The 22819-nt window shown below is 35.3% G+C and overlaps 2 protein-coding genes and 1 pseudogene across 2 annotated transcripts; 2 read left to right on the top strand and 1 right to left on the bottom strand.

The window, feature by feature from the left end:
* The first annotated feature begins 1107 nt into the window (after window positions 1-1107).
* Window positions 1108-1890, top strand: LOC143539777 (transcription factor TCP7 pseudogene; annotated as a pseudogene).
* Window positions 1891-10887: 8997 nt separating this feature from the next.
* On the top strand, window positions 10888-16377 carry LOC143542167 (heat shock 70 kDa protein 17-like). The gene is made up of 14 exons (XM_077034821.1): window positions 10888-11871; window positions 12507-12739; window positions 12999-13158; window positions 13369-13614; window positions 13911-14047; window positions 14132-14471; window positions 14561-14722; window positions 14823-14897; window positions 15129-15229; window positions 15304-15373; window positions 15476-15532; window positions 15615-15676; window positions 15806-15878; window positions 16129-16377. The coding sequence occupies exons 1-14, from the start codon at window positions 11107-11109 to the stop codon at window positions 16297-16299; spliced, it is 2652 nt and encodes an 883-aa protein (XP_076890936.1). The 5' UTR covers window positions 10888-11106; the 3' UTR covers window positions 16300-16377.
* Window positions 16378-16610: 233 nt separating this feature from the next.
* Window positions 16611-22309, bottom strand: LOC143542157 (DExH-box ATP-dependent RNA helicase DExH6-like). The gene is made up of 14 exons (XM_077034820.1): window positions 21879-22309; window positions 21094-21184; window positions 20689-21007; window positions 20547-20621; window positions 20419-20463; window positions 20255-20345; window positions 20113-20171; window positions 19845-20006; window positions 19583-19635; window positions 19461-19494; window positions 19274-19363; window positions 18194-19192; window positions 17056-18114; window positions 16611-16969 (listed from the first exon to the last, which is right to left on the bottom strand). Exons 1-14 carry the CDS (start codon window positions 22030-22032, stop codon window positions 16622-16624), a joined length of 3579 nt encoding a protein of 1192 aa, XP_076890935.1. The 5' UTR covers window positions 22033-22309; the 3' UTR covers window positions 16611-16621.
* Window positions 22310-22819: the final 510 nt, after the last annotated feature.

The following is a 22819-nucleotide window of genomic DNA, read 5'->3' as shown; positions in this document are numbered from 1 at the left end:
GATTTTTCAAGCTCAAGATAAGCTCATAGATTATATATTGATTAATTTATATATGTTTTTCATCTTTTTTATATATTTTGAAAAAAAAACCTTAAATGAGTCTAAGCTCGTCTCGAGCTCTTGTAGTATCTTAAATGAGCCAAACCTCCACTCGAGCTCGCATGTCCAGTGTGAAATTAATTCATGTAAGTTAAAAATAGATAAAACTTAAAGATACTTAAGGATTGTTAGGGAGCCTAAACGAGCTTCTCATACAAGGTACAAGTTCAGGCTCAAAAACTAGTTGAGCTTTATTTGAGGCTTGGGTTTGTTTCTAGCTTGAAAGTGCTCATCTTGTTTCGAGCTTTTATCGATCAAATATCGAAAGCTTGTGAATGAATTGTTTCGTTTGGAGTCTAGTATAACATTATAGTGATATGCATACCCATTGTTGTTAAAATCCCAACTATGTGTCGATTAATCCTCGATTAATCGCTAATCTCACCCCATTGGTTAATTTGGGATAATTTGCAAATTCAGTCATTAGTCAAATCTGACCAAAGTTAGGATTAATCGGACTTGGTCAGCGCTTTTTGTCAAGGTTCCTACCAAATTGTGTATATATAAACTTGAAAATTACATTTAAAAATGTATACGTGTGTGTGTATAAGTAGAAAATTATATGTTAAAGTCAGTGTTGCAAAAATTCTGACTAGGCGCTGATTAATCTCCGATTAATCGCTAGTCACCCACTTCACTGATTAAATCCGGCCAAAATCAGGATTAATCAGACTTACCCAAACCAAACAGGCACACGTTACTAAACGAAAATTACTGAACGTTACCGAACGTTCAAGAAATCTCATTTAGTTTTTGACTAAAATAGTAAAATCCCTATAACATTATTCAAAATGCATACATACCTCTACTAGTAGAGCGTGTAATAGGCGAGTGAAAGAGTATTGTGAGGCGACGCGTGAAGAGTCAAATTGTAATTGTATCAGTACCTCCAGTATGGTCCCACCCACCCATGTGCCTTCCTGTTTCCACCAGCTCAATCATTAGACCTCTTCTTCACCTTCTTCTCTCTAATAACCTCCTCCATAGCCAACACAAAAACCCTTAATCTCCAATAATAATATTATTCACTCCCTTACTCACCCACCCATGTCAACATCCGAACCACCATCCACCACCATCATTAAAAAACCCCCCGCCAAAGACCGCCACAGCAAAGTCGACGGCCGCGGCCGTCGTATCCGCATGCCAATCATCTGCGCCGCTAGGGTTTTCCAACTCACTCGTGAGCTAGGTCACAAGTCCGACGGTCAAACCATCGAGTGGCTCCTCCGTCAAGCTGAACCGTCTATTATCGCCGCCACCGGCACCGGCACCACTCCGGCTAGCTTCTCCTCTGTCTCTGTCGCTGTACGGAACTCAAATAACTCAATTTCAGTAGCACTTGATAATAATAAGCCTCCAGCTCAGCAACATCACCAGCAGTTTCTATCTCCGGCGCCGTTCATCCTCGGGAAACGACTTCGACCGGACGACGACGGACTTGTAGAAAAAGACGATAATAATAATAATAATAATAACATATCTTCCGGTGCGGTGGCAGCAGGCGGTGGTTTCTGGCTACCGGCGCGGACGGATTACGGACAGGTGTGGAGCTTTGCGGCGGCGCCGGAGATGGCGATGGCGACGCAGCAAGGGCGGTTTATGCACCAGCAGGAGACAATTGGTGAGGCGTCGGCGGCTAGGGTTGGTAATTACCTTCCGATAACACAAGGACACTTGAATTTGCTGGCGTCACTTTCCGGTCCGCCGCCGCAAGCCTCTGGTGGTGGCAAGGATGATGATAATTGATAACCGTTGATGACTGGATCATTCTGAATTGGTATTGCTTGCTGTTGAATGTTGATATTTATATAATTATATGCAGTGGTCATTTGTGTGTTGAAGAAGATTGTTAGTGTTTCAGGGCCTAGGGTTTTAGTTGTTAGCTGCGTGAATTTAGGCTTTGTTTTGTTTTACTGCATTTTTCCCCTAAGGGTTTTTTTATCTATCCATTATGATTTTTTAAAAATTTCTAGTTTAAATAATGTATGATTCATAGTAGTGTCTTTGGAGAAATTGGACATGTCAAGCAACAAACAAGTGCAGATTCACCAAAGCTTCATCTTCATGATTCAAGAACCGAAATCGAAACCGAAACCGAAACCGAAGAAGGTTTTTGTTGTTTTGTGTGCTTGATCCAAAAACAACCATATGATCTGAAATCAAGCAAGCAGTTTGGATTGGATAGAAGACTTGTGGGGTTGGTCAATTTGTTAGATTAATTTCATGTGTGTGGAAAATAATAATAATAATAATAATAATAATAATAATAATAATAATAATAATAATGTAAACCTTGTTGTTGGTTTGTATTTATTTTTTAGGGGTGCCAAGTAATAAATAACCATGTCTCAAGTCTCTTTTTGTTCTTGGTTGATTTTGTATTGTGATTGGAAATAGATTGGTGACTGTGGGGTTAAATGGATATATGATATTTTGGTGATGGTGGTTTTGATTCACTGTAATCACAATGACATCATCTTCTGATGGTATTTTTGCATGTCTGTTGTTGGTTAGAGGGGTACAGACCGCTTTGTTCAGTATCATACAATACAATACTTTTATGTTCAAAAGTTGTTAAGTGTATCTTTATTTATTAAAGAGAAAGTTGTTATCTTTCTCCATGTTAGTCACTCATGACTTAAATCATACATTCATACAATTGTAAATGGTTTTCTTCGTCTAGTCTTTGTTAAGCGTTCACAACTATACCGTATGAAGAGAGCACGGTGAATGACTAGTGATCAAACGATTAAGTTTACTATATCTCCAGGACGGAAACATTCCAACTTAGTCCCGTACATTATGCTTTTGTACCTTATCAAATTGTGTTGACCATGATGTTGGTGTTGATACAAATGATTATTGTGTCACATCCTCCACTTATCAAAATGTGAAAGTACGGCCGGTATTGAGCCGTATCTGCTACTATTTATGGCACACGATTGAAATTCGATGGGGACCTGCGCCCAACATAGCGTTTGTTGTCAAAAGTTGAATTTGACTCGCAATCTTTAATGTGTTAACAACTTCATCATATAAAGAAATAGTGACGGTGAGTACTTGTTGCCAAATGTTGTCCTTGAATTGCACTTTATCTTCATTGGAGCAACCGAGCAAAAAGGTCTCCAATTCAACCACCGGTCAACACTTTATGTTAAATATGTTATATGTTGATGGTGTTCACGCGTGCTCCATTTTTGTTAAGTTGAGAATGTTTAGAAGTTTTCACCTTAATAATTTTACATGTGATGTGTAGTAGCATAACATTTCATATAAAACTTTCCGCATTTAAAATGTTGTTAGTATGTTTAGAAGTGTTGTATGTTAAATGTTGTGCTCTTACATTTGTATTGCTCAATAATACATCAAATTGATTTAACAAAAATAAACAATTTTATTTTATTTCAGTTGTTGTAAGTTGTAACTACAATATTAAATAAACATATTGTTGTGTATTGTTTCATACATTTATATTGTTTGTTGAATTATTTATTATATGCTCTAATTAATATAGATAAAATAATCATAGATACCTTTCGGAGTGTATAAAGTATTGAAGTCAACTAAGAATCCATATCTAATGTAATCTAAAATTGTATTGACCAGCATTCATTGTTGTTTATGAATATTTTGTTAAACAAACAACGGGAGAAGAAATGCATCAACTGCTAATAAATACTAGATTACGAACCACGTAAAAAGATATACATGCATTTTAGCACAAAAAAATGTAACGGTTTGGGATGCGACCTACATTCATGAACCATACGTTATTTGTTAACTGAATACCGACCTAATTAATAATATAAGAATTCTTAGTGGTCGGTATTGCTCATGTCAACTATCAATATTAGTATATAGTATGATTAATAACCTATTTATAGCTTATTAACTTTAAAACTAATAATTACAGCAAATTATTAATATAACTGAGTCTATTATTCTTTATATGTAACTTAACAAAAGAATATACCGTTTTAAAACAACTAAATTGCAGAAATTTAGATTCCGAAGGTGTATGAGCAACTTTGATTTTAGAAAACATATGAAAACATAGTATATAAAAATGATTTATGTTACAAAGTATAAATTTAAATGATAAATCATGATGTAAACAATACTCGATAAAGGAGATTGATTCTCTCACCAAAATAGAGAAATCTAAGAGCGATTCATGAAAGAGAGGCAAATTAATCTAGCAAAGAAGTCAATGGCTTGAAAATGTGATCACTACTTATGAGTATTGTAAAAAGTAGACATTCAAACAAATAGTTTTGTCTGTATGAACCCTAAAAGTTTAGACGGATCAAAATAATAGTAGAAAATTATCCTAATATAAAAGCTTCTTCAAATACCAAATGTATCACAATAATCATCACTCATGCCAATGCTATTACAAGAACATATATTTTTATCTTTCGAAACACATTCTTATTCTCGCATATAAAGTTGTTCGTATCAGACCCCTTTCACGATAACCATGCCTCGTTCTTCACAACCAAATATAAAATACAGTTTACCGACACTAAATAAAGTTCGTAACTTTTTTTTAAACTAAAGAAAAAAAAATAATATACATATTGTTATCATATTAGCTCTAATTATAACAAGATTATTGAAATGATAATTGATCTTTATTATATCTAATAGACAAGAGAGTGGAGAGATATATGAGTTGTTAATTCTACTGGGATGATATTTCATTTCCATCGTTGTAGTATTTATACTACACAAAAGGTAAATGTACAGGAGACGAACATGACCATTAATTACATCTTGAGTGTTCTTGTGGCCAGTGTCTTTTGACAAAATTGAAATGTGTCATTCATAAATAGTGTCGGTGGTTCACAACACTCCCCCTTGGATGACACATTTTCAAAACGTCGGGGTCTTGAAGTACTGCCTCATTAAAAACCTTGCTAAAGGAAAACCCAATGGGAAAAAACTTTAGTTAATGGAAAAAGAGTGCAGTATATAGCTCCCCCTCAAATTGCAGGCCGTTACATTGTTCGTACATGGCGCATGCCAATATCATGAACATGTTTCCTGAATGTTGCTGTGGGAAGTGCTTTTGTGAAAAGATCAGCTGAGTTGTTGCTGGACTGGACATATCTCATTTCAACCTGATTGTCTTTAATAAGGTCTCGAGTATACTCAAAGTATCTTGGTGGTATATGCTTTGTTCTGTCACTTTTGATATATCCTTCCTTCATTTGCGAGACACAAGCTGCATTATCTTCATAGATAGGAGTTGGAATTCGATCTTTCTCTAGTCCACAAGAAATCAATATGTGTCGTGACATAGATCTTAACCATACACATTCTCTTGAAGCTTCATGCAATGCAATGACTTCAGCATGATTTGAAGATGTTGCAATGAGTGTTTGTTTCTGAGAACGCCATGAAATCGCAGTTCCTCCATTCTTAAATACATATCCAGTTTGAGATTTTGCTTTATGGGGATCAGATAAATAACCTGCATCTGCATAACCAACTAACCCTTCTTTTGAATCGTTAGGATAAAATAAACCTAAATCAACAGTTCCTTTTAAATACCGAAAAATATGTTTAATGCCATTCCAATGTCTTTTAGTAGGGGATGAACTGAATCTTGCCAATAAATTAACTGCAAAAGAAATGTCAGGTCTTGTACAGTTAGTAAGATACAAAAGTGCTCCAATTGCACTGAGGTATGGTACTTCGGGACCAAGAATCTCTTCATTATCTTCGCAAGGACGAAATGGATCATTGTCAACATTGAGTGATCTAACAACCATCGGTGTGCTTAAAGGATTTGCTTTGTCCATATTGAAACGTTTTAAGAGTTTCTCAGTATAAGTTGACTGATGCACAAGTATCCCATTATGCATATGCTCAATTTGTAAACCAAGACAATATTTGGTTTTTCCAAGATCTTTCATTTCGAATTCTTTCTTTAAAAGAGCAATTGCTTCATTAATTTCTTTTTGTGTCCCAATTAAATTTAGATCGTCAACATACACAGCTATGATCACATATCCTGATGTTGTCTTCTTGATGAAGACACATGGACAAATAAGATTATTTGTGTATCCTTTGCTTATCAAATAATCACTCAAACGATTGTACCACATCCTTCCAGATTGTTTCAGTCCATACAAGGATCTTTGTAATTTGATGGAATACATTTCCTTAGGCTTTGAGCTTATTGCATCGGGGAGTTTAAATCATTCGGGAATTTTCATATAGATATCACTATCTAGTGATCCATACAAGTAAGCTGTGACAACATCCATAAGGCGCATCTCTAAATTTTTAGAGACTGCTAAGCTGATTAAATATCTAAACGTAATAGCATCCATGACAGGAGAATACGTTTCTTCATAGTCAATTCCTGGCCTCTGAGAAAAACCTTGAGCTACAAGTCTTGCTTTATATCTTGTAACTTCATTTTTTTCATTTCGTTTTCTCACAAAAACCCATTTATATCCTACAGGTTTCATTGATTTTGGTGTAATGACAATAGGTCCAAAAACCTTTCGATTGTTTAGTGAGTTTAATTCAGCTTGCATAGCATCTTTCCATTTGTTCCAATCTTGTCGATTTTTACAATCATCTACAGATTTTGGTTCAGGGTCATCATTTTCTTCCATGATATCGCTTGCCACAGAATAAGAAAATATATCATCAATATTTTCCATTTCATCTCGATCCCACATTATATGTGATTTACCATAGTTTATTGACAATTCTTTATTGGAATCATTTATTTCTTCCTGAGGAAATGTTATATCATTTATTCTTTCCTGAGGGAAGGTTTTGTCAATCATTCCTTCCTTAGGGTCAGTATCCTTCTCAGAACCCTTTCTTTTTCGAGGATTTTTGTCCTTTGAACCGATTGGCCTTCCACGTTTTAAACGTATTTGGGATTCATGAGGTGCATTATTATTATTTTGCTTGCTTGGAATCTCAACTCGAGCTGGAGCATTAGCAGCTGGTATATGAGATTTAGTGACCCTGTTTATATCAGTAAATGCATCAGGTAACTGATTTGCAAATTTCTTGTAGATGTATTATTTTTTGAACCTCTGTCTCACTTTGTTTTGATCTTGGGTCTAGGTGTAACAATGATGGTACACACCATGATATATCTCTTTCTTGCTTTTTCATTTCTCCCCCTAATGCTGGGAACATTGTCTCGTTAAAATGACAATCAGCAAAACGTGCTGTAAATACATCACCTGTTAAAGGTTCAAGGTATCTTATGATGGAAGATGTTTCATATCCAACATATATTCCCAACCTTCTTTGGGGACCCATTTTTGTGCGTTGTGGTAGTGCAATAGGAACATACACAGCACAACCAAAAATTCTAAGATGAGAGATATTTGGCTCATTTCCAGAAACAAGTTGTGTGGGAGAGTATTTATGATTTGCACTTGGTCTCACGCGGATTAATGATCCAGCATGCATAATTGCATGACCCCAAATAGAAACATGGAGTTTTGTCCTCATTATTAATGGTCTAGCTATTAGCTGTAGGCGTTTTATCAACGACTCGGCTAAGCCATTTTGTGTGTGTACATGAGCAACAGGGTGTTCTACAACAATCCCCACAGACATGCAATAATCATCAAAAGCATGTGATGTAAATTCTCCCGCATTATCAAGCCTTACTCTTTTAATGGTATAATCCGGAAAATGTGCACGTAATTTGATAATTTGAGCAAGAAATTTTGCAAAAGCAACATTACGAGTCGATAATAAAGAGATATTAGACCATCTGCTGGATGCGTCTATTAAGACCATGAAGTATCTAAATGGTCCACATGGTGGATGAATTGGTCCACATATGTCACCTTGAATTCTTTCAAGAAACATTGGTGTTTCTTTATCGACTTTTAATGGCGAAGGCCTTGTAATTAATTTTCCAAGAGAACAAGATGTACATTGAGGCTTTTTATCTATTTTGTGGATCTTTTGACCTTTCAGTGGATGCCCATGTGTATTTTCAATGATCCTTTTCATCATTGTGGATCCTGGATGGCCTAATCTGTCATGCCATAAGTTTATGATACCAGAATCGCAACAATTTTCTTTGACTGCCATATGTGCTTGAGGCACATTTATATATGTATAATGCAAACCAGAATGGAGCATTGGCAATTTTTCCAATATTTGATCTTTGCTTATGATATGCAAATATTTTTCATTACTAATAGTCCTTGACTGAGTATCATATCCATTATGATATATGTTTCTGAAACTCAACAAATTTCTTGTTGATTTTGGGGAAAATAAAGCATTTTCTATTTTGAGCTTTGTACCATTTGGTAATGCTAAATTAGCTTTTCCCACTCTTTCTATCAAGTTTGTAGGACCTGATATTGTATTGATGATCCCTTTTGTTGGTTTCAGTTTATAAAAATATTTTTTAGATCTAACTATAGTATGCGTGGCTCCACTATCCGCTATACATATATCTTCTTCATTTGTTTGATCATGTGCTCCGGTGATTTTCATTTTAAATCTTGAAAAATATTAAGAAAAAAATAAGTGTATAACGAAGACATATGATATTTTAATAAGAACTTTATTTAATTGAAACACAAGTAGTACATGAAAGAGAAACTACATAATTAAAGATAATGAGAACACACTTAATAATTGCATCTAATTATAGTAGTCAAGCAACTTTGTTTCAAAGTTCCACCCCAAAGTCTTCAACGCTCAGCTCAGCATTGATATTATTAAAGTTATCAACATGGTTCACTTCTTTCTCTTTTCCTTTTAGAGAGGCTTGGTACAGTTCACACAGATGTGGAGCTGTGCGACAAGCCTTTGCCCAGTGGTTTGTACTTCCACATCTAAAACATGAAGTGCCATTGTTTTCGGACCTACCAGCTTCATTCCATTTATTTTGGTGGTTGGAATTGGTATTGTGTGGGACATGATAATTATTGGCTCTCTGGTTACGACCACGACCACGGCCACGACCACGACCGTAAGAGTTATTGTTCCATTTGAATGGATGCTTACGATCATTAAAATACCTTTTGTTAAAATGACCACGTCCACGTCCACGGCCTCGTCCTCGACTTTGTTCCCATTTATGATCAGAATTTTTATGAGAACTTTTGTGAGCAACATGTGCTTCTGGTATTGCTAATGAACCCGTGGGACGAAATTGATGATTTTTCATCAATAATTCATTATTTTTCTCTGCTACAAGGAGTAATGCATTTAGATCAGAGTATCTCTTAAAATTCTGCAAACGATAATGTGTTTGCAAGTTTATATTTGATGCATGAAACGTGGAGAAAGTTTTCTCTAACTTTTCTTCCTCTGTTACGGGATACCCACAAAATTCTAGCTTTGAACAAATTCGGTATAAAGCAGATGTGTAATCATTTACCCTCTTAAAATCTTGGAACCTAAGACTGTTCCATTCATCTCTAGAAGTTGGAAGTAAAACTTCCTTTAGATAACCGAATCTGCTTTTCAAATCTTCCCATATCATATATGGGTTATCATAATTAAAATACTCATGCTGTAGTAATTCATCAATATGTTTATGGATGAAAACATCAGCTCTTGCTTTATCCTGGTCAGAGCAATCATTGTATTCTTGGATTGCGTCTAACACATCCATAGATTTTAAATGTCTTTTGACATTTGCTGTCCAGGACATATAATTTTCTCCAGAAATGTTGAGTGCAGGGAATTCGAGTTTTGCTATATTTGACATTTTGTTGCTAAACATAATAGAGCAAATAATAAGATAAATATTAGAATCCATATATATCAATCAACAATGAGATACAATACATTGGTAGAGCTATAAACATATAAAAGAAAAAGAAAATGCCGAAATCTTCAGATGGAAGATTAAAAATTAGAATGAGAAGTAGTATAAGCATTATAGTGACCAACATCAAAACCGGGTGAATCATTTTGAGAATTTTATCTTGGATAAATTTAATAAGATAAATGTTTGTTGTAAATGAAATGGGGTTAATGATTGGTTATTTATAGTGAAAGTTTATAACCCATTTATAACGGTTATATTACTGTTTATAACGGTAACATTACCGTTTGTGTGTGTGTATATATAATATTAATTATTTTAAAGTAAGATAATAAATAAGATATTAAATACAGTTTATTTTATAAAATATATATAATTAGTATGCACAATAATAAGAATAGAATTGTTAGTGTAAATAAATCTAACTTCTAAAATAGTTATCAAATTTTAATAACAATGTTTATACACATTATTGCTATTACTCAGTATATTAGTTAGTTTATGTATATGCATAGATATATATCTAATGTACATAATTAAAGAAGTGTTTATGATGCTTATGTAGATACCTTTGTGTCTATTACCTTTCTTGGTTAGGATATAAGCGGCTCGTGCTGATAACGTGTTATCATATTAGCTCTAATTATAACAAGATTATTGAAATGATAATTGATCTTTATTATATCTAATAGACAAGAGAGTGAAGAGATATATGAGTTGTTAATTCTACTGGGATGATATTTCATTTCCATCGTTGTAATATTTATACTACACAAAAGGTAAATGTACAGGAAACGAATATGACCATTAATTACATCTTGAGTGTTCTTGTGGCCAATGTCTTTTGACAAAATTGAAATGTGTCATTCATAAATAGTGTCGGTGGTTCACAACACATATAGCTTTTTATAAATTTTTAAATCCTATTTAAGGAAACAAGTGACTTAGAATATTTACTTATTTAGTAACATTGACTCCATGACTTAATAAAGTCACCCCAATATTCCACAGCAACACACCAGAACCATCACAACTCACCACGTGTCACTTCAACCCACGTGTCCAATTCCTATTGGCCTAACCACCACTAACCACGTCAAGTCAACCTGCCACGTCACCAACCACCACACACTCCACAACCTTCTTCAAAGTTCAATCCACATATTCAGTTAGTCACCTTCACGTCTTCAACAATCACTCATCAATCAATCTCCATAATGCTGCTCAGGTTATCTTTAATCTCATTCCTACTGTTATTATTATTATTATTATTAAACTCAATTCCGTCACAATCAGCCGTTTCAAGCATTGATTTAGGATCCGAATGGATTAAAGTAGCCGTGGTTAACCTAAAACCAGGTGTTGCTCCAATATCGGTAGCAATTAATGAGATGTCGAAGCGTAAGTCGCCAGCGTTAGTCGCGTTTCACGCGAATGACCGTCTTATTGGCGAAGAAGCTGCCGGACTCGTGGCTAGGTATCCGGACACGGTTTATTCTCACGTCCGTGAGTTAATCGGAAAGCCGTTAACTCACGCCGTTAGGTTTTTAAACTCGTTGTACTTACCTTATAATGTAGTTGAGGATAGTTCTAGAAACAGTGTAGGAATTAAAATAGGTGATGTTATATATTCTCCTGAGGAGTTGACTGGAATGATATTAGGTTATGGTATGAAGTTAGCGGAGTTTCATAGTAAGGTGTTGGTGAAGGATGCGGTGATTACGGTGCCGCCGTATTTTGGACAGGCGGAACGGAGGGGGTTGATGCAGGCGGCGGAACTGGCGGGGGTGAATGTGCTTTCGCTTGTGAATGAGCATTCCGGTGCGGCGTTGCAGTATGGGATTGATAAGGATTTTTCGAATGGGTCGAGGTATGTGGTGTTTTATGATATGGGAGCTGGGAGTACGTATGCTGCTCTTGTTTATTTCTCGGCGTATAGTACGAAGGAGTATGGAAAGACTGTTTCTGCCAATCAGTTCCAGGTACCTACATTCGACATTACAGTGATTTGTTGTAATATATGTGTTGCTTTGTTTGTAAGTATATGCTAATTGGTGAATTGTAGTATATATCATGTGTTAGAACAAGGTTTCTGAGCTCACACACCAAACTACATTAGGATGCCACCCTTATTTACAGATTGTTTGGTGTCAATGTGTCATGGTGTATGATATTGACTGGCAAAACTTGAATCATATGCATGTAAAGTATAATCATTTGTTATGCATTCAAGATAATTCAGTCTGAGCTCACACACTAAACAACGTAAAAATGCCACCCTTGTTTACAGATTATTAGGTGTATGATTGGAAAAACTTGAATTATATGCAACCAATGTATAACCAATTATTATGCATTGGATATTTGGATGCCATTTCAACTGCTGACAGTCCTTTAAATTAATGCCTAATGAAAGTAGTTTACTTTTTTAGAAGGATCAAAAGCTCAGTCAAAATGAAAAGCTAGAACATACTGAGGCCGATATGCATTAGTACTGTTTATGCTCAAGTAAACCAGACGTGTAATCTTGTTTGTTTTCTAGTAGTTACCTATTTCATTCTTTCGTTTATGAGAAATTATTATCATGATATTGATTGATAGCAAATGTGTGGTGCAGGTCAAAGATGTTAGATGGGACCCTGAGCTTGGTGGTCAACATATGGAACTACGGTTAGTGGAACACTTTGCTGATGAGTTCAACAAACAGGTTGGGAATGGGATTGATGTGAGGAAGTTTCCCAAAGCAATGGCCAAACTGAAGAAGCAGGTTAAGCGCACAAAAGAAATTCTAAGTGCAAATACTGCAGCACCAATTTCAGTTGAATCACTTCTTGATGAGCGTGATTTTAGGTACATATCACACATCTTCTCTTGGTTCCTTAGATTAGGTGTTCATGTTCTTCCTGTGCAATCTTTGATGATAGCTTTTAATCCAATGATAGGTTTTGATTAAAGTAACTTGTGCATTATACTTTCAATCTTTTACCATTGTATGCAAATAACCTTCAATAGTGGTACTGGTGGCACCATTATTGATGACGCTGGGTTGGTCCATATCATCATTTGACATTTTAATTAACTTGATGTACATTGTATCCTTCGTATCCAGGAGCACAATAACTCGTCAGAAATTCGAAGAGCTGTGTGAAGATCTGTGGGAAAGATCTATTATCCCTGTGAAAGAGTTGCTTAAGCACTCAGGTTTGAAGGTTGATGACATATATGCCTTTGAGTTGATTGGAGGTGGCACCCGGGTACCAAAGTTGCAGGTCTTTTGCTATTTCTTTTCTATTCTACTATAGACATAATAACTGTAGGTTGTGGATCTTTCTGTATGTTGTTATAGTTTCTGCTACTAAGGTTATTTTATTGCAAAAGCCTTCATGAGTATCCTTGTTTGGGAATTGGGGTTCTTGATCTCGTTGCAAAAACTATTCTTTCTTGTGTTTTTAACTTTTGAATTAATGTATAATTCACAGGCTAAGCTTCAAGAGTTTCTTGGAAGGAGTGACGTTGACAGACATCTAGATGCAGATGAGGCTACAGTTCTGGGTGCTTCATTACATGCTGCAAATCTTAGTGATGGAATAAAATTGAACCGTAAGCTTGGTATGGTTGATGGTTCTATGTATGGATTTATGATGGATCTAGATGGTCCTGATCTTGTAAAAGATGAAACCACTGCACAATTACTTGTGCCACGGTTGAAGAAGTTGCCCATCAAGGTAAACTTTTTTTTTTTTTATCAATTTCTGTCTTTTTACTTTTGAATGAGTCAATTTACGTACTGGTTTATCTCAGATTGGCTAAATTAAAAAAAATTAGGCAAAAGTGAAATAGTCAAACAGGTTAAATTTGTCCAAAGTCAATGCTGGTAAATACATTATACAATCTTTTTATTAACACATTACATATTTATAAAAGGTAGACAAACCTGTTTGCTGGTCAATCCAGCCCAGCCCATTTGAAATGTTTGAACTGAACCAGATTGTAATAGTTTTTATCTTAAAAAATCTCCCAGATGTTCCGGTCAATCACTCACAACAAGGATTTTGATGTTTCACTTTTATATGAGAATGAAGATCTCTTGCCACCTGGCGTTACGTCACGTACATTTGCAAAGTATGTAGTCTCTGGTCTTGCTGAAGCAAGTGAAAAGTAAGTACCATAAACTTAATGATATAGTTTTTATATTATATAGAATAAAATGTTTTTTAAGTTTCTTATTCTTTAACTCTTTAGGTACATGTCACGCAACCTTTCATCCCCTGTGAAAGCGAATCTTCATTTTTCTCTTAGTAGAAGTGGCATACTTTCTTTGGATCGTGCAGATGCTATCATTGAAATATCTGAATGGGTGGAAGTCCCAAGAAAGAATCAGACTCTGGATAATAATAATGCTTCTGTTCCCCTTAACCTAACGATTGAAGCAGATTCTGCCAACTCCGCAGAAGCTAGTGATGTTCCCAGTCCAGATGATTTGACTACCAACACAGTCAACTCCACAGAAAATAACCAAAACAGTGTAGATCTTGGTACAGAAAAGAAACTAAAGAAAAGGACTTTTAGAATTCCGTTAAAGGTTTGATTTCTTGGAAGTTACTAGATTCATAGAATTCTACTGGAAAACAATCCCATTCATTTTGACTTATATTTTGTCAACTGCTGCAGGTCTCTGAGAAGAGTGTGGGGTTCGTTGCACCTCTCTCAGAAGATTCTCTTTATGAAGGTAAGCTTAGATTGGAAGCACTAGATTTAAAGGATGCAGAAAGGAGGAGGACTGCAGAGTTGAAGAATGATCTGGAAGCTTACATATATGCCACCAGAGAAAAGGTTGACTTCCTGTTTGATACTTTTCTTATATACACCCGCAGTGTGCATATGATGCATACTGGCGTTTATTTCTAATGTTGATTCTATCGTGTTGTGGCAGCTTGATGATTTGGATGAGTTGCAAAAAGTTTCTTCCAGTGAGCAACGCCAATCTTTCATTGAAAAGCTTGACGAGGTTCTCTTTTTCTATCTTTCTTTCAATGCACACATGTGCGTATGTATGGATATATGTTCTATAAGCAAAAATATACTTAAGTTGTAATAATCAGATAACCAGTCGTTTTAAGTGTTTGTAAATTTCTGATTATTTAAGAAATTAATACATAAATTGGTCAGCAATGTGTTGATTTTGTTGTAAAAGTTAACGTTTCATTGATAATCTGCAACGAATTTATATATTGTTTAGGTGCAAGACTGGTTGTACACTGATGGTGAAGACGCTTCAGCTACTCAATTTCAAGAACGCTTGGATCAACTCAAAGCTATTGGCGACCCTATCTTTTTCAGGTGTGCAGTAAATGCAATTTCTTTTTTCGAAGGCATGATATTACATAACTTATTCTTGTAAAAATATACTTTAGATACAAGGAGCTGACAGCAAGGCCAGAAGCATCACAAAGTGCTAAACAGTATTTCACTGAGCTTCAAGAGGTAAATAAGACCCTGCATTCATATGTTATATATGTTTGGGATCTATGAATTCGTGGATGCAAAACATATGACCTGCAACTTAATTGTTCTTTATGTATGCAGATTGTTAATGGGTGGGAATCGAAAAAACCATGGATTTCAAAAGAGAAAATTGATAAGGTGAGAATTTCTTTCATTTTCCTAACATTGCTATTGTTGAATGTTGAATATCTTAAATCATTTTCAAAGAAATCATTTCCAGGTATTAGGTGAGGCAGAAAATCTCAAAAAGTGGTTAAATGATAAGGAGGCTGAGCAACAAAAGTGAGTCCATGCTATTTGCTTATTTACTGATTCTGTATTTATATCAGAGAACATTTTACATAAACAATGTTATTAGTGCTTTAAAGTTTAAACACCCCTAATTGTTTAAACTCGAAACTCCATTAACAGGTTATCTGCGTCCAGCACTCCAGCATATACTTCTCGAGAGGTTATCAACAAACTACTAGATCTTCAAGACAAGGCATGTTTGAAATTTTATTAATACTTTCGGTTCTTTTTATCATTAGAAAGCTACTAGATCTCCGACGAGTCAAACGTGTACAATAAATAAACCTAAAAGGAAACTTTGTCAAAATAACCTGTCCTAAAGTTGCCCGGTCTGCCTCTTGACCGTAACAAATGTCCACCTCTAGTTTTAATTTTAATTATTTCCAGGTTTCCGCTCTTATCTTGTTTCTATGCTGATAAGTGACTGTCATAATAATTTCCAGGTTGCAAGCACAAATCGAATCCCTAAACCAAAACCAAAGATCGAGAAACCAACCGTGAAGAATGAAACCGAGAGTCCAACAGACGAGTCAAAAGGTGAATCAACAGATGGCAAAAATGACTCCAAACAAGAGGAAACGGTTGGTGAATCAACCGAACATGAGGAGCTGTGAGCTAACAAACTTAATACACAAAATGAGCGGTTAGGTTCTGCTGTTTATAGGAAGGTTAGGATAGTTAAATTATAATATATCTTATAAAACCATCCAGACAGTTTTTTGAATATTCCATATTTGGTTTATATCTATCCCAATTCCAAGTATCAATTTTTGTACCCTCAACAGTTTCTGATATTTATGTATAATATTAGTTTATTGATGCATTTTTGGTTATCAATTTGTGTAATTAATAAAATGACAACAAAATATTGCATTAAATAAGAATATCTTGTAACATTATGAAATACATCACAACAATATAACCATCAAAACTACTTCAAGGTCGATGGCGTTTATGAGTCTCACCCTTTGGACCGTTAGACCCGTTCCCCTGGTAGTAATGATATCGGTTTTGTGGTGCTGAATTAGATGGATAATGATGAACCTGTTGTTTGAACCCCGGCCCATGCTTCTGGTAGTGTTGTTGTGAATCGTTTGATAAAAGTGATCTAAGAAAGTTATTTGAACCCCTGCCGATATTAGTTTCTTGAACCATTGAAGTTAACGAGTCAATTGATTCCAGTGGCCCGTTAATCCCAGATAGGCCATCATAAGATAGCGATTTAGCTATTGCATCTATAGAGGCTGCAAGTAGTTCAGGAAGATCTTTTCCAGGGTGTGTGATCTGCACAATACGCCTCATTAACAAATCGGTTTTAAAAGATCTTAAAACATAAAAAACGCAATAATAAGATGGATCGAAACATGTACCTTAAACATAATTGCAGCAGACAATCTCTCTCTCAAACAATAAATCTGAGCGACATCAAGAGCTGTTGATTCGAAACAAAGCCACCTGTCAGCAACAACTTTGACCACATTTTCAGGATTCACCATAATTTTATCATCAACTCTTTCATCATCACCTTCTTCATCACTATCTTCATAATTCGTCTCGTCATCATCTTCACTGTCATCATCAAGAGGCGCAATGGCAATCTCAGTTGCTAGCAACAATACAGGAAGCGGACCAATAATACTACAATTCTTAATATTCAAACCCCCATCATCGCGTGTTATCTCATCATAAATCACCAAAGGGTTAACATCCTTTTTCTTAAAACTTAACCTGGAATTAACCGAATGAGGGTGCAACCGAACCTTATCATTGTTAGCGTTCTCTATAACAATCCGTTTCATGTTCTTTCTAGGCGGATACAATCTTCCCACCATAGGATATAAGCCCGCAACAAGAACCGCATGAATTATACCAATATCATGAGAATTCTCACTAAACCTAGATGAATTCTCAGGTATAAACCCGTTCCTATAAAGTTCATGTTGAAGTTGCTTACGCATTCCAAATAACATATTCATAACACCAACCGACACAAAATATTGAGAACAAAACCGAGCCTCTTGACCCCTTTGTTTGGCGTTTCTCCAACATTCGAAAGCTGCTATAACTGCTAACTGATCGCCATGGCTTCCATATAAAGACGCCAATTCACATTTAGCAGCATTTGCTTTCTTTTTATCATTAGGTAACATTGGAAGCAAGAAAGGGTCTCTGTAGTCGTTCGCACATGCTAAAGTCAAAGCCGGGTCAAGGCAGTTCATTGATATAGCAAAAAGAAGCATCTTGCTTGTTAATGGGTGAACCGGGATCACACCGAGTTTCTCCCCGAGCTCAGTGAGTTCTTCATCAGGCGATAAGGCTCCAATATCTTGAAGAACAGTTATTGCATTTTGAATAGATTCAGAGACAGGCGGGTCTAACGTTTTTTTCAAGAAATCTTCTATTTTACAACTTGGGTCAAGAAGCTTCACCTATTTAATAAATATTAAATAAATTAAGAAACAATATTCGAAACTAATAATACACGTTAGAAGACGATAATTTAATTACCTGCAGGCATAGTTCTTCAATAGGTGTTCTCTTAATCTCGGGCACTTGAAATTCAAGCAACGAAGCTGCCCGAAGTTTGGAATAAAGATGGTAACATATGCCAGCCTGGCACCGCCCTGCCCGGCCTTCCCGCTGCTTTGCACTCGCTTTCGAAATCCAAGAAGACTGTAAAGTCGAAACCTTATTATACGGGTCATAGCTTTTTTCCTTCATTCGCCCACTGTCTATTACAAAAACAACATCATCGATCGTGACAGCTGTCTCTGCTATATTTGTTGAAAGAATAATCTTTCTGCAACCGTGAGGCGGTCGCTTAAAAACCTTCTTTTGCTCTATAGACGGGACCATAGAATGAAGAGCTAATATTAAAAACTTAGACTGGTCTTTAAAAAAGCTACCCGATGTTAACCTATCGCGTGCTTTGTTTATATCATCCCATCCGGGAAGAAAAACGAGTACCGCACCGTCTTCAGATTCCGTGCATATTTTTCTAAGTAATTGTTCTATGAGGATAACATCAATTAACTCGGGATCTGCATCTTGCAAATATTTATCAAGTAGAACTTTTTCTTCTTTTGAATCTACCGATGTCGTGTTTAGATGTTTTCTTAAAATCTCAGAAGTTTCTTCTTGATTCTCGAGTTCTGCCCATGAAAGTGCGGTTTTTCCTTCTTTGTCCTGTAAGTGACAATCTGCGCCGAAGGAAAGAAGCATGCACATGTCACCGACTCGTCCTTTTCTAGCGAAGACCATTAGTGGTGTGACTCCTGTCACTGAATGTTGATAGTTTAAAACGTTTAATCCTTCATCGATCGAAACAAAATCTAGTAACGAATCCATCTCATCACTTGACCAGGCTAAATTGATAGCCTCATCAAGGGCAAGTTTAAAATCTTTAGTTAATTCTGAATTCCTATCAGTGTTCGTTTTTGAAGTGCTGGCTTTTGTTGACTTTGACTTCAGAAGCATAAGTACATCCTCTAGATAGAACCTTTTCACCTAAAACATATATGCAATAAACTTTATAATAACTTAAAACACCACATACAACAAATTCATAGGTAAAGAAACAAAATTTACATCGTAAGTGAACCCGGGAACACGTATGATTGGGCAGCCTCCAAAGTACTCAGAAAACCGTTCCGCATCAAGTGTAGCACTCATCAATACCTATCAAAATTCGATTCCAAACAATTTCTTTTCTTTTAGTTTCCATGGACCTAAAAGTTTAAAGATTCAATAAAAAGTGGAAAATAATTGTACTAACCACACGCAGATGAGGGTAAAAAGGAAGCATGTCTCTGCAAAAAAAAAAAAAAGTTAATTCGAACAAGTGTATGCATGTGAGTTGATTAAAGTTAAAGTGCAAACTTTTAAAGTAACGGGCACCTGATAATAGTCAGCATAAAATCAGAAAATCGGTCCCTTTCATGAATTTCATCCTGCAAAAATTTGTAGCAGCATATCAATAAATTTTTAAATATGGGTAATAAATATATTAAAAGACATAATATGACTGACATACTTGAAGAATAAAATGTATTTATTAAAAACTATTTATATTTTTTAGTGATTGATTATTTGATTATATAAAAGATTCACTTCCTATTACAAATACACTCTTTTTTCAGTAATTCAATTTAAATGGTACCACAATGATGTGAGTGATGTCTGGAAATGCATCTTTGACCATCTTTGTTGACTTTTCTTTCCCGGCCCTTGTGTTGCCAGCTTTGACTAAAACCCTCAACAAGACCCCATTTGTGCAAAACACGATGGATGAATGTCTTCCACCTTTGTTCTCCAACCTTATCTAGGCAAATAATGATAATATAATAAAAATGAATGTAAGAACAAAAAAAATATATATACCAACAAAAACAAAATAAGGTGTAACGGTAAAATATATATACAAATACCTTATATCCAACACTGTCTCCAATATTTTCACCTCTTTCAAAAGATATTCTTTCAGCCACTACAACAAACATAACATTATATACCTTGCAGAAATTTACAAAAAATTATTGAATGTTTTATAAGGTTACTAGTGATGGATACCTGATATTGCAGAGATTCTCCGTGGCTGTGTGCAAACTATTTTACACGCATCACCTTTACTCCACATATAATCCAATAAATATTGAGGCACCTAAACCAAAATGTAGTATAAGAATATAATAAATTTGTCAAGAATAATTCACACGTAATAAAAGGATCCTAACCTGTGTTGTCTTTCCACAACCGGTTTCACCAGATATAAGAACTACCTGAAGCAAGTAACATAAATAAAAACCATTTCGTTTTTTACGTCCAACAAAATATAAATATAAAAAAAAGTAGATTGTGAAACCTGATTAGACTCGATTGTTGAAGTTATAACATCCTTAAATGATGCAATAGGAAGTTTGGATCTATCTTCAGTAATCTGCAAAGTAAAAATATATGTAATGCAATTCGTATTGATGATTAAAATAAAAGTAGCATCAGAATACCTGTTTTAACTTAAGATTCGATTGCATTCTAGCACCGAGTGATTCAAACTTCTTAGCAACTTCTCCCTTTTTCACTATAGGTTTCGAGAGCATATCATCCGTTTTCATTCGAGTGTTATCCGTATTCTTATTATATGAGGTGGCAATTGTTTCAGCCTCCCGATAATCACCAGGTGGATAAAGAGAGAAAAAATCCCTTAAAACTGTTTTCCCCTCTTCTGAAAATGTAAACGACGTGAGATTGTGCTTCGTTTGTGTATCATTCGACTTATTCTTGAACTTGTAAACCGACACACGTCTATTAGTCCCCGTTTTAGACCTAAACAATATCCAGTCCATTAAATACTGTACATGAAACAAACTTAAGAAAAGCTTTTATTTTTATACATAACGAACAATACTCACCCGGAACTTGCAGACTTCATGCCCATTTTCTTGCACAGTTTGTGCACCTCCGCACGTTCAAAGTTCGTAAGATTAGCCTCAAATGTGTACACTGAAATCATTAAAAATACATATCCTTCATAAATTTCAATCATGTAATAAGGCTATGTGTAGTGGATGGGCTACAAAATGGGGCGACTTGCGCCATGTGACGCCCAGTCAGCAAAGAGTGAGTTTTTATTTTAGGGGTGTAATAGTGTTGTAGCTCCATAATTCCATATATAAATACAAACATATACACACACACACATATAATAATAATAATAAACCTAAACCAAAACCAAAATATTCATCCCCCCCCAAATCGCCCCAATATCGCCTGGCGGCGGTGTTCACCAAAATAGTCACCCTTCTCGCCCCATTGTCGCCCCCCACTATGGATAGCCCAAGTAACATAAACTGGCAAACTGCAAACACATCATGCACTTAAAAATATTATATCAAGAAAAATAATAATAAGTACACAGATAACAAAAATAACCAAAATAAGTAATAACTGGAATCAATAAAAATAAAATTTTAATTCTATAAATAGTACTTAAAAAAAACAGAAGCAAACATCTCTGACAGACAATGTAAATTGCAAACTGTAAAATCTACCAAAATGCTAACTTGATCTGACAAATGCGAACAAGATTCATTCAAATAATCAAATAATAATAATAATAATAATAATAATAATAATAATAATAATAATAATAATAATAATAATAAACCCAAAAGACGCAGATGGATTTATTGATTACCATCTTCATTGGAAGCTCTAAACTCTTCAAGGGTTTGTCGAATATGAATCCGGGTGGCTTCTGCAACGGCAACCGGCTGCTGCCGGTGGTGGTGGTGTTGTTGTTGGCCACCGCCTCTGTTATTGCGTTTCTTGGAATATGAATTTGGCATCATTTTGTGGGTTGAATGTTGTTATGGGGTGAATGTGGGTATGAAATTGCAGGTGGGTTTTGTTTAATTGGATCCGATTTGAGTGTTTTGGTACTCAATTTGAACGTTTGAAATTGAAATTGAAATTGAAAAATGAAACCCTAATTGGTTCAGTCGAATGTACTTCCTTATGAATGATGATTAATTAATTATTAATCTATCAAAATGTTAAAGAGGGGTAATAAGGTAATTGTCAAAATCAAATCAAAAAAACTGAATTGAAATTAATCGGATTAATAGGAAACCAGCTAACCAAAAACGGAATTAATTGAAAACCGACAATCCTTTTTTATTGAAAAAATCTGCAATTTGCCTCCCTGGAAAATATCGTCGCTGGATGGATTAACCACTGAAAAAGAATACCGTCCGGTCGAGTCAGCTTCGCTCCTTTATTCGTACATCTCTTTCTCGAATGTTTACGAAGGTTGTGCCATTACATTTTTCAGGCGGGTTTTTTTGTCTCCTACCGTCAGTTGACCAAGCGTTAACTGTTAATGGTGAAGGGTAAAGTTGTCATTGTACTTAATAATAATAATAAATTAATAATAGATGATGATAATAATAATAATAATAATAATAATAATAAGTGAATGCTCTGTATATTTGGGTGGGGCATGAATTCTCAGATGTAAAACTCTTGGTCATTATTTTTGTTAGGGCATGAATTTTATGCTGAAGATCCTTAATCCTTTACTATCTTATGGATAGATTATCCTTGAAATATGTATCAGGGTATAAAGGATCGACGATC

The sequence above is a fragment of the Bidens hawaiensis genome, unplaced genomic scaffold (genome assembly GCF_021521415.1).
Source record: "Bidens hawaiensis isolate Kalapana, Puna unplaced genomic scaffold, B.hawaiensis_p1.1 tig00000820_1, whole genome shotgun sequence".
NCBI classification, from domain to species: Eukaryota; Viridiplantae; Streptophyta; class Magnoliopsida; order Asterales; family Asteraceae; genus Bidens; species Bidens hawaiensis.
The sequence above is the reverse complement of the archived record's forward strand: the minus strand, read 5'-3'. Positions and strand labels throughout refer to the sequence as shown.